This window comes from Carlito syrichta, unplaced genomic scaffold (genome assembly GCF_000164805.1).
Source record: "Carlito syrichta isolate Samal-C Ts95f unplaced genomic scaffold, Tarsius_syrichta-2.0.1 Scaffold315802, whole genome shotgun sequence".
NCBI lineage: Eukaryota > Metazoa > Chordata > Mammalia > Primates > Tarsiidae > Carlito > Carlito syrichta.
The window spans coordinates 59,191-70,866 of NW_007259898.1; the positions used below are offsets into that span (position 1 = coordinate 59,191).

At 53.8% G+C, this 11,676-nt stretch overlaps 1 protein-coding gene across 2 annotated transcripts in view; it reads left to right on the forward strand.

Moving 5' to 3' along the window:
- Nucleotides 1-11,676, forward strand: part of ZC3H7B (zinc finger CCCH-type containing 7B) — a 43,881-nt gene that overhangs the window by 21,857 nt on the left and 10,348 nt on the right. The window contains exons 8-15 of one of the 2 annotated variants that reach the window (XM_008073268.2): nucleotides 399-592; nucleotides 927-1,248; nucleotides 2,513-2,571; nucleotides 3,695-3,794; nucleotides 4,275-4,436; nucleotides 7,277-7,482; nucleotides 8,906-9,006; nucleotides 10,035-10,216. In XM_008073268.2, coding sequence (XP_008071459.1) covers nucleotides 399-592; nucleotides 927-1,248; nucleotides 2,513-2,571; nucleotides 3,695-3,794; nucleotides 4,275-4,436; nucleotides 7,277-7,482; nucleotides 8,906-9,006; nucleotides 10,035-10,216 — 1,326 coding nt within the window. The remainder of the gene's footprint in view (nucleotides 1-398; nucleotides 593-926; nucleotides 1,249-2,512; nucleotides 2,572-3,694; nucleotides 3,795-4,274; nucleotides 4,437-7,276; nucleotides 7,483-8,905; nucleotides 9,007-10,034; nucleotides 10,217-11,676) is intronic. The other variant, XM_008073269.2, reaches the window with a different exon arrangement.

An 11,676-nucleotide genomic window follows, 5' to 3' on the forward strand; every position in this document is an offset into this window, starting at 1 on the left:
AGGCGGGTCTCGAACCCGCAGGCTCAGGCAATCCACTCACCTCAGCCTCCCAAAGGTGCAGGATTACAGGCTGAGCCACCGAGCCCAGCGAGAGGGCATTATTTATCCGAGAGGAAGGCGGTAGTGATGGTGGACATTAAGGAACTGAGCCAGGGCCATGGGGTGATATCATAGGACTGAGGGCCCTTCTCCTGCTCGGGGTTGCTGTCTTCCTTAACTACCACTGAGCCTCTGCAGGGGGGATGGGGAGGTGGCAGGGGGCGGGGGATGGTGATGGTGATGGCAGGAGCCAGAGGAAGAAGGGAAGGTGTTGGATGTGCATCCCTGGGCCAGTGAAAACTCATCCAGTCTCAGCAACTAGTGCCCCCTTTCAGCTCTTGACCTACTTCTATTCATAGACTGCTACGTGGATCTGCAAGACTCCCCGGCCCTCCTCCCTTCCACCCCCACGATGCCCCTGTTCCCTCATGTTCTGGATCTGCTGGCCCCCCTGGACAGCAGTAGCAGGGTTCTCCCCAGCACCGAGAGTCTAGATGACTTCTCAGATGGGGATGTCTTCGGTCCAGAGCTGGACACCCTCCTGGACTCACTGGTGAGCTATACCGCCCTCTTCTGCTCCTCTGATCTTCTCTCCCATCTGGGCCCCATTATTCCAGTAGGGGTGGAGGGAAGGTCTCTGTTTCCATGTCACAGTTGAGAAAACTAAGGCCTCAGGAAGGACTTGCTTTGGATAAAAATGAAGCTATAGAATGTACACCCAAAAGGGATTGCAAGGAGCCCTAGTTCTCTTGTGGGAAGCTTGAGGCTGAGTTGCTGAGGGTAGGCCTACTTGCTTTCCAAGTGTCTGATTCTGCCTGGTCCTGAGTGGTTGCATTCTCCTCTGATCCCCACCTCCGCCTTACCCCACCCCCACACCTGCCTTGCAGTCTCTGGTTCAGGGTGGCCTGCCCGGCAGCGGCATGCCTAGCGAGTTGCCTCAGCTGATACCTGTGTTCCCTGGTGGGACCCCACTGCTGCCACCTGTGGTGGGCGGCTCCATCCCCGTCTCCAGCCCACTGCCCCCCGCCTCCTTCGGCCTGGTCATGGACCCCTCCAAGAAGCTAGCCGCCTCTGTGCTGGATGCCCTTGATCCCCCGGGCCCCACACTGGACCCCCTGGACCTGCTGCCATACTCCGAGACTCGGCTGGATGCCCTTGACAGCTTCGGGTCAACCCGAGGCTCCTTGGACAAGCCTGACTCCTTCATGGGTAAGGCCTGAGTGGGCATGTTCAGCCCCCACCCACTTGACAGGTTGCAAAGTGCTGCTGCATCTCTAGTTTCTGGAGAGTAGAATTGGGATTACAGATATGCATCTTTAATCACTCCTTAGCAATCCAGAGTCCTATCTGTGTTGCTGTATCTCAGTGTGGGGCTGAGACCTGAGGGGTGGCTAGATCAAACAGCAGAGCTGTGAGAGTATAGGCCTCCAGTCTCCCAGACAAGTGCTATCTGGCCAGCCTTTCAGGACCCGGGTTACCAGGCTGGTAGGAACCCATGGGATGATCCCGAGCCTGGGAGCAGGGTGTAAGGCCATGGGCTCCTTCAGCACTACTCTGGGCTAGGTGCCAGGGACCCAGAGAGGAAGGAGACCTGCCTGGGCCCTGGTGGGACTGGATTTCAGTGGTCAGACATAGCCCAGGGCACTAGCAACTGAGGGGACTGAGAGGGATTCATGAGGTTATCAAGGCACAGAGGGGCTTCACTCAGCCTCAAGGGCAAAGGAGACTTTCTGGAGGAGGTGATGGCTGAGTGGGGTCTTGAAGAAGTTCATTTGGCAGGCAGAGGGAGCAGAGGCACAAGCCTGGCACAATGCCAGGCTGACTGAAGATCAGAGAACTTGGCTGTGGGGGAACTTGGGTGGGGATGTTGGTCTCATAGCACCTGTGAACCAAGCTAGGAGCTTGAGTTTTCTCCTAGGTATAGCAAGGACCCTCAGCCAATTTAAGCAAGGGGTGAACATGCTCAGACTGACCTCTTTGCCCCAGGGCAGGGGCCACGGGGATGGAGAAGAGGGGACAGAGGCTGGGGATTAGCATGAGTAGAAGAAGATTTGTGGCCCAGGGGCTTCTCTGAGTGAGAAATACACAAAGAGGGCCAGGTGTGGCAGCTCAAGCCTCTAATCCCAGCACTTTGAGAGGCCAAGGCGAGAGGATTGCCTGAGCCCGCAGGTTCGAAACCAGCCTGGACAACTTGGTGAGACCTCGTCTCTACAGTAAATTTTTTAAAAAATTAGCTGGGCATGGTAGCGTGTGCCTGTAGTTCTGGCTACTTGGAAGGCTGAGGTGGAAGGATCGCCAGAGCCTAGCAGGTCAATGCTGGAGTGGTCATGAGTATGCCATTGCACTCCAGCCTGGGTGACAGAGTAAGACTCCAACTCAAAAAAGAAAGAAATACATAAAGAGAAGTCCTAGGAAGCCCCCTCAGGCCCTCAGAGCCAGGGCAGCTGACCCCTTGTGTCATTTTCCTGCCTAGAGGAAACCAACTCGCAGGACCACCGTCCTCCAAGTGGTACTCAGAAACCAGCCCCTTCGGTGAGTAACTTGAGTGGGGATCTGTGACCAGGCCCCTTATTCCCTCCTGGAGGTGGGGGAAGTGGTGTGGGTTCCAGAGTGGGGGATGAACCCTCTGCATGGGGTAAGATGCTGCATCCCCCAAGGAAGAACACCCCCGGAGTGGGTAGACCAGAGGTGACCTCTTCCTATCTCTTCTTTACTGAGCCCACAGGCTGGGAGGGCACATTGAGGGCACCACCTGCCCTTGTCTGATGGAAGAGAACATCAAGGCTCAGAGGGTTAAGTGGCTTCCCCAGGATTAGGAATATCCCTATTCTCCAGACTCAGCCAGGTCCTGAGTTTAAAAGTGCATATGATGACCGGGCACAATGGCTCAGCCTGTAATCCCAGCACTTTGGGAGGCCAAGGCGAGAGGATTGCCTGAGACTAGAGGTTCGAGATCAGACTAGGCAACTTGGTAAGACCTCGTCTCTACAATAATCACACACAAAAAAAAACTAGCTGGGCATGGTGGCATGCGTCTGTAGTTCCAGCTAATTGGAAGGCTAAGGCGGGAGGATCACCTAAGTCCAGCAGGTTGAGGCTGCAGTGGCCGTGAGTACAGTGGCCACTGCACTCCAGCCTGGGTGACAAGAGTGAGACTCCAACTCAAAAAAAAAAAGTGCACATGATGAGAATGCTACACTCTGACCTCAGCCTAGACACTAACTGTGTAGCCCTGGGGAAGTCACCTAACTTCTCTGAATCCTGCCTTTTCCCCATCTGCTGATGGCTTGGGAGCTTAGGGGAAGGCAAGTACATAGACTGCAATTAGGGCAACTCCCATTTCTCTGCTTTCACATTGAACTTTCATTCAAGGAAAGCTTCTGAGCCAAGATCATGGTCACCCAGGTGCCCCCACTATCCCAGAGGCTTCCTGAGGCTGATCTGGTCTTGATAATCTAGGCTCTTTGAACACATTACAAGGAGCTCCCTGGCTGGGAGGGTGGAGGAAGAGGGAGGGTCCTGGGGCTGCAGTTCTGCTCTTGGGTCGGATTGGGGAGGGCGTCATAGAGCACCTCCCACCTCTGGTGCCCAGGCTGGTCCTAGTAGTCCCAATCACCATCCAGTACCCACAATGGCCACCCTCCTCCTGTCACAGCCAGAGCCCTCCATGCCCAACACCGCCTTGCTCATCAAGAACCCCTTGGCTGCCACTCACGAGTTCAAGCAGGCCTGCCAGCTCTGCTACCCCAAGACAGGTAACGTTGCACCTGTGCACTCCATCCCTCTGCCCCAGAGAGCTGGGAATCTCAGGAGCATGGGATTCTAGGACAAAAGAATCCTAGTATATCAGTTGGAGATAGTAAGAGAAAACAGAAGCCCATCCAAGGCAGGAAAGAAAAAGGTCAGACTCTTGGGGCCTGCTGCCTGCCAGGCACTGTCTTCACAGTTCTTTTAGAGAAAATGAAATGGTCAGGGTCACTAGAGAGTCAGGGCAGTGGTAGGAAGGGAATGGGTGCTGAGAATGGGCTCATTGAAGGGGCCTCCCCAAACACTGACTCACTGTCTCTGGGGAGCACATAGCAGGGAAGAGTATAGTAGGAATTGGTGGGAGGCCTCCAAGAAGGGAGGTAGGTTTTGGGGATGGAGGCATTGATTCCTACCTACTGCCTGGGCCTGCCAGCCCTCACCCTTCAGTTCTGCTTCAGGAATCACTGTTCTTGTCTACCCTGCCCCAGGCCCCAGGGCTGGTGATTATACCTACCGGGAGGGCCTTGAGCACAAGTGCAAGCGGGATATCCTGCTCGGCCGGCTCCGGAGCTCCGAGGACCAGACCTGGAAGCGAATCCGGCCCCGGCCCACCAAAACCAGCTTTGTGGGCTCCTACTACCTGTGTAAAGGTGGGTGAAGAGGCTGCAGCAAGGCGGGCAGCACAGGTAGGGTTGCCCATGGCCAGTGAGATGAAGCCCAGATTCTAGCCCCTCCACCACCCAGTGCCACCTTGCTCCTCATCACAGGTAGACAGAGCAAGTGTAGTGCTCATAGCCACACAGGAGATGAGGAAGCTTGGGCTCCACTTCAAAATGAGCATTTCCTGTCTGGCCAGCTCCATAGGCAGGTGGGAAACATGCGGAATGTTCTGCTGCAGCTGGAGCCCCTCTGGCAGCCTGTGCTCAAGAGTGAGAGGGTCAGACAGTTCATGGAGAGCTATTACCACTGAAGGGTCCCATGGGGCTGCTGGGAAGATGTGATTCCATGTGCAGCATTTAGGCCTGGCACATAAGGATTTGACATGCTAGTTCTTTGTAATCATTCTCTTGTGATCATTGTCCTTACTTCTGCCTCATGCCAGTTTGAGTGGTATTTAATGGATGTGTTTCGTGTACCTTACTTGCTTTCTTCTGTTCCCTCACTAAGAGTTTTGGTCCGGCCTGTGTAGCAACACATGAATAGTTGAGCCCTTTATGGTGTAACCCTTCTTGCTTGCCATCACTCCTCCTTGAAACAACTCTGGCTGGGGAAGCGGATGCTTTGAAAGTCTGCCCCGGCTCTGTCTTTGTCCACCGATCCAACCCCTGGCAACAGCCTGTCTAGACTTTCTTTTTTTTTTTGAGTTGGAGTCTCACTCTGTCGCCCAGACTGGAGTGCAGTGGCCTGCTCCTGGCCACCGCGGTCTCAACCTGCTGGGGCTCCGGCGAGCCTTCCGCCTCAGCCTTTCAAGTAGCCAGAACTACAGGTGTGTACTACCACGCCTACCTAGTTTTTGATTTATTGTAGAGATAAGGTCTTGCCAAGTTGCCCAGGCAGGTCTTGAACCCGCAGGCTCAGGCAATCCACTCGCCTTGGCCTCCCAAAGTGCTGGGATTACAGGCTGAGCCACGGAGCCTGACCCACCCAGGCTTTCTAGATCTGTTCACTGTCCTCCCAGCAGTGAGGCTGGTCTAAGGACAGGTCATTCTTGAACGTACAGACCACTATCAGCCACTGTCCAGGACCAGTGAAATGAAGTCCAGATTCTATACACGCCTCCTCACCCCTCTTCCCTAACCCTTCCCCAAATACACTGACCCTCCTTGATTTCATTGTACTTACTGTGCCCTTTGAGCCTGGGCATCCTCTGCTCGTCCTTCAAGTATCACCTGGATCTTGGAAATCCCATCCAAGGCAAGAAAGGAAAGGGTCAGATTCTTGGGACCTGCTGCCTGCCAGACACCGTCTTCGCAGTTCTTCCTAGAGAAACTGAATGGTCAGGATCACTAGAGAGGGCAGTGGTAGGAAGGGAGTGGGATGCCGTGGTTGCCCCTGCCTCCATCCCTACCCTCATCCCGCCATCAGGCCCACTCCTCCTGGCCTGTGGCCCATTTGTCCTTGTGTGCCCAGAGCCTGGCAGGCGATGCAACCGGACAGACTTAGAAAGAGTGGGAGGAGGCCGGATGCTATGGCTTATTCCTATAGTTCCCAGCACTTTGGGAGACCGAGGTAGGAGGATGGCCTGAGCCTAGGAGTTCGGGACCAGCTTGAGCAATGTAGCAAAACCTCATCTCTATATTTAAAAAATCAAAAAATTGGCTGGATGTGGTGGCACACACCTGTAGTCCCAGCTACTTGGGATGCTGAAGTGGAAGGATCACTTGAGCCCAGGAGGTTGAGGCTGCCATGAGCCATGATCATTGTGATTGTGCCACTGCACTCCAGCCTGGGCGACAGAGACCCCAACTTGAGAAAAAAGAGTGGGAGGAAAAGAAAGAAAAACTGGTCCCATCTCTAGGAAATGGCAGATCTCCAGGTTCTGAGACTGCCTTCCTTTTTTCAAACTTCCTGGCCCCCAAAAGTTTTATTGATTTATTCGAGTAGGAGTCTCACTCTGTCGCTCAGGCTAGAGTACAGTGGCACACTCATGGCTACCGCAGCCTTGACCTGCTAGGCTTAGATGATCCTTCTGTCTCAGCTTTCCATGTAGCTGTAACTACAGGTGTACACCATCATGCCCAGCTAATTTTATGACTTATTGTAGAGATGAGGCCTCACCATGTTGCCCAGGCTGGTCTTGAATCCCTGAACTCAGGTAATCCTCTTGCCTCCACTTCCCAAAGTGCTGGGATTATAGGCATGAGCCTCTATGCCTGGCTGAGTTTTATTTATTATCTCACTTGATCCCAATAACCCAGTATCCTCCATTCATAGAAAAGACACCCAAGACTCAGGGACTAATGGGAATAGACTCAGGGAGTAATGGGGAATCCCAACCCAAGTCGGTCTGACTCCAAAGTGCTTGATCTTATCCATGAAGTATTATTTTCCTGGGGAATAATTGTTTTAAATCCCTCATATTTACTTAGAGGCTTTTATCCTTTTTTTTTTTTTTTTTTTGAGTTGGAGTCTCACTCTGTAGCCCCAGGCTGGAGTACAGTGGCACGCTCATGGCCGTCGCAAGCTTGTATACTTCTACAAAGCCCTTTTCATGCCTTTGTTCTTGCTTGGCCCACAAAAGGCAACTCTGTGGGGCAGGTGATGCAGGCACCAGAGCACAGGAGAGGGAGCCTGGTGTTTGGGAAGGGCTTTCCAGCTCTGCCAAGACCTAGTGGGGAGGGTTGTGGCCACCACCTCAGCGATGTCTGGGCAGAGCCAAGGCCTACAGGCTCACAGAGTCTGAGCCCCACTGGCCACAGCAGGGGTCGTGAGGGTGCTGCGGGCTGCCGTCCCCGCCTGGCGGAACGTGTGTCCTGTTGCCTCTTTACAGACATGATTAACAAGCAGGACTGTAAGTACGGGGATAACTGCACCTTCGCCTACCATCAGGAGGAGATCGACGTGTGGACCGAGGAGCGGAAGGGCACCCTCAACCGCGACCTACTCTTTGACCCGCTGGGGGGCGTCAAGCGTGGCAGCCTCACCATCGCCAAGCTCCTTAAGGAGCACCAGGGCATCTTCACCTTTCTCTGTGAGGTACCCGTCCGCCTGCCTGCCCCACTCACTTGCCACCTCCATAATCCAAGGCAGAGACAGGGCTGGGGGTTCTCCTTGGCCTGGGCCATCATGGTGGTCAGTCCTGGAACCTATGGGCTTTGGAGGCTTGGCCTTAGAACAAGTAGGTCCTCGGACTGTCAGAAGGTTAAGTGGAAACTGAGGCCAGAAAGAGAAATCATAACGCTCACACCCATTATCTCCTGACAGCTGGTCATAGGCCAGGCTTGGCATGAAGGGGTTTAGATTCTCATTCCCATCCTCATGGCAGCACTGGCAGGCATATATTGTCCCCATTGTACAGATGATGAAGCTGAGGTTTAGGGGGATGAGGAGTTTTGCTAGGTCACATGGCCAGTGCAGTGCAAAGCTGAGCTTCAAGCCCAGACAGTCTGTCCCTAGAGTCATGCCTACCTCCCAGCGTGAGCTGCCACTGGTGGTCCTCACGGCCAGGCCCCTGTGACACAGGCAGACTGGGCACCTGTCCAGGGCTGCCCCTGTATCCCTTGTGGGTATGGAGTGTTTGGCACTGCACAGCCATCCCAAGCAAGGCATCCATAACCCTGCATTTCACACCCCCCTCCACATCCTCTCCCATCAGCTGTGCTGGCTTCACTGCCCATTGCACTTCCCTGCCTGTGTCCTGGTGCTTTCTGCCTAGAGTGCTCTCCTGTGTTTCTTTGTCTCAGACCCTCTCAGACTCACCTGTGATCCCAGCAGCTCCACTGAACTGTTGTTTATTCCCTCCTGAGCTGTCACTGAAGGCCCTGCTGGACCTCTGAAGTGAACTTGGCTTCTGTCTCCCCACCCAGTCTTAGCATGTTGAGGGCAGGGGCAGTGTCATGTCCATGTCTGTTGCTGGCAGGGTTTGGTGCAGCTCGGACTAGCCCTTGGCATAGCCAGGCCTTTCCCCAACTCTTAGAGTAGGCAGACTTGTTGGCCTGATATTTACAGTTCATAGCTGAGCTGCGTGGGCAGACAGCAGTTGGCCCAGAATTTGCAGTTCACAGCTAAGCTGAAGCCTGTAGTTTACAAAGCACCTGCAGCTCCTTTTTATCTTTTTTTGACCTTCGCAGTGAACCTGTGGGACAAAGCAGGTGTAGTTATCCCTAGTTTACAGTTGGGAAAACTGAAGCTCAGAAACATGAAATAACCCCCTGGCCTAGGCATTTGGAGTGGTGGAATCAGAGAGGGAGAAGGGGAGAAAGGGAGCCAAGGCCCAGGTCATCTCTGAGCTAGAGCCGGAGAGATGGGGGCCACAGACCCTGGAATTCCCTTCCTCACTCCCTCAGCTTAGGACAGGGCTTGCAGGGATCCAGCCTTCCCCAGGTGGCCATGAGGGGTCCCAGCCCACCCCCTTCCCAGAAGGCCGAGCAGGGTCCCAGCCCATTCCCTCCCTGGGCAGATCTGCTTTGACAGTAAACCCCGGATTATCAGCAAAGGCACCAAGGACTCTCCCTCTGTCTGCTCCAACCTGGCTGCCAAACACAGCTTCTACAACAATAAGTGAGTAGCATCTGCAGCCGGGGCTGGGGGTTGGGTTGGGTAGAGAGTCCCCTTGGAGCAGCTCAGGTGGCTGGGGAAAGGCTGAGGCCAATGAGTAGACCTAGAGTGTCAAAGGGCAGAATTTTGTACTCAGACCCAGCATCTACTTGGAAAGAATGGGAACCATGTTTACTGAGCATGTACTCTATTCCAAGCATTATCTTAGATGTTTTCATTATCTCAGCAGTCCTGTGAGGGAGGAGTTACTGTCCCTGTTATACAGAAGTAAGCCTGAAAGTAGCTTACTCAGCAGGCAACTGGGGACCCCATCTCTCACTCCTGCCAGGCACCCTCTGCTGTCATGATGTCCATGTCCAACAGTGAGGGGAGGTGCTGGGCCAGGTCTGCACCATCCAGCTGTGCTCTCTCTTCCTGCCCTTGGCTCTGCCCCAGGTGGATGATGGAGCCCAGGCTCTGGAGTCAGACAGACCAGGGTTCAGTTCTTGACTTGGTCAATACCTGTCTTTTGTCCTCCAGCTCCTCTAAGCCTGGGTTTTCTTGTCTGTAAAGTTGATGACGTTCTGATCTCCTGGGGTTGCAGAGAGGATAATTAAGATTCCTGCCCAGAGGAAGTGTTTGATTAGTGTTCTTCTGGGTGTAGGACCAGCTCGGGAGCATCAGGCCGGAAACCTAAGGGAAAGGCCCCTTCTCCCACCCACAGGCACCCCCTTCTCCCAGCCTTGTAGTGGGAGCAGGGAGTCTGGTGCCCTCTGCTTATTGGCAGCTCCATCTTTGAGTTGACCCCAATAGAATCCTGAGGAGAGTGGTAAAGCAGTGGTAAAGCAGAGCTAGGACTCAAACCCCGGGCTGCCTGGGCATAGGACCCCCATCTCTGCCCTCCTGTGCCATCCATGCTTTGGAGTCAGTTCATATGTGAGGGGGCAGGGATCCAGGGAGAGGACTGGCACTGGGAAGGTAACCCTCCCAGGAGGTGGAGGGTCCACGGGGCTACAGCCTGCATCGTGCCCCTTCCCCCTTCTGCTCACCAGATGCCTGGTGCACATCATCCGCTCCACCTCCCTCAAGTACTCCAAGATCCGCCAGTTCCAGGAGCACTTTCAGTTCGACGTGTGCCGTCACGAGGTGCGCTATGGATGCCTGCGGGAGGACAGCTGCCACTTCGCCCACAGCTTCATTGAGCTCAAAGTCTGGCTGCTGCAGCAGTACTCAGGTAAGGGGCAGGCAGGCAAAGGGGGCGTAGGACTGACTGGGTGACAGGCAGGTTCCTACGACTGATGGAGGGGATGTAAGCAGAGTTCAGAGGAGGGCGGTTGCTGAGGGGTGAGCTCTCTGGAAGCCATCCCTGGACATCCTGGATACCACCAAGGAGACAAAGTTCTGCTCTCACAGAGCTTCCAAGCTTGGAAGATACTGGGTTTCTCCTTGTCTGGGCACTGCCAGGGGAGCATGGAGATGGGAAGAGGGAATCAGAGCTGGCTTCCTGCTCCAGCTCCTCCACTTGCTCCCAAGTGATTATAAGCAAGTCACTGCTCCTCTCTGAGCCTCATCTGCTCATCTGGAAAAGGCCAGTCCTAATCTCTACTTCACAGAGCTGTTGTGGGGACTAAAAGTGTTAACTGACTCACTCTTCTGACCGGGATTTGTTGAGCACCTTCTCTGTGTCAAGGCTCAGCCATGAACTGCTCAAGGCATTTGAACAAGGAAAGGTGGAAAGTGCATTTCAGGGGAAGGGGCCGGCAAGGCTAGAGACTCTGAGGCAGGAGCAAGCTCCATACAGAAAGACTATCCATGGGCGGTAGGGTGGGGTGAGGCCCAATGGGTGTTGCAGGGATCTGAGTGTGTAAGAGTCTCTAGGTCTTAAGTAGAAATAGGTGAGATTGTTCTGAACATGATGTGCATGTTTGGAGAAGGGTTTTAAGTGGGTGGAGTATGTGATCTAATCAGTATTTTTTGAAAGTTGCTCTGGCTTCTGGGTAGAGAATAGAGGGGTGAGGGCAAAAGCTGGAGGACCAGGAGGGTGACTCAGAACCAGGGTAGTGGCAGCAGAAGTGGGAGAAGTGATCAGATTCTAGGTATATTTTGATGGTGGAACCAATAAGATTTGTTAATGGGCCAGGTATGAAGATGAAACAAAGGACAGTGTCAAAGTTGACTTCAAGGTCAGAGTAACTAGAAGAATAGAGCTGCCATGTTCTGAGAAGGGGGAGGCTATAGGAGGAGTAGGTTGTGGGGTAACATTAGGGCTCAACATAAGATGTGAGGAGTTTGAGTTGCCTGATAAACTTCAAGTAGAGATGTTGGAGGCAGCAGATGTGGGGGATCTGGAAGTCCACAGGAGGAGTCTGGGCTGTTGATACATTTTTAGGGATCATCAGCAAGAACTAGATGTGGAATGTAGTAATATGGCCAAGTAAGCGCTGGTGAGGAATTAGAAAGCAAAATCATCAGGGTGTGGTAGCTCACACCTGTAATCCCAGCACTTTGAGGGTCAAAGGCAAGAGGATTATCTGAACCCACTGGTTTGAGACAGCCTGGGCAACATGGTGAAACCACGTCTCTACAATACATTTTTTTAAAAATTAGCCAGAGCCGGGCTCGGTGGCTCAGCCTGTAATCCCGCACCTTTGGGAGGCTGAGGTGGGTGGATTGCCTGAGCCCGCGGGGTCGAGA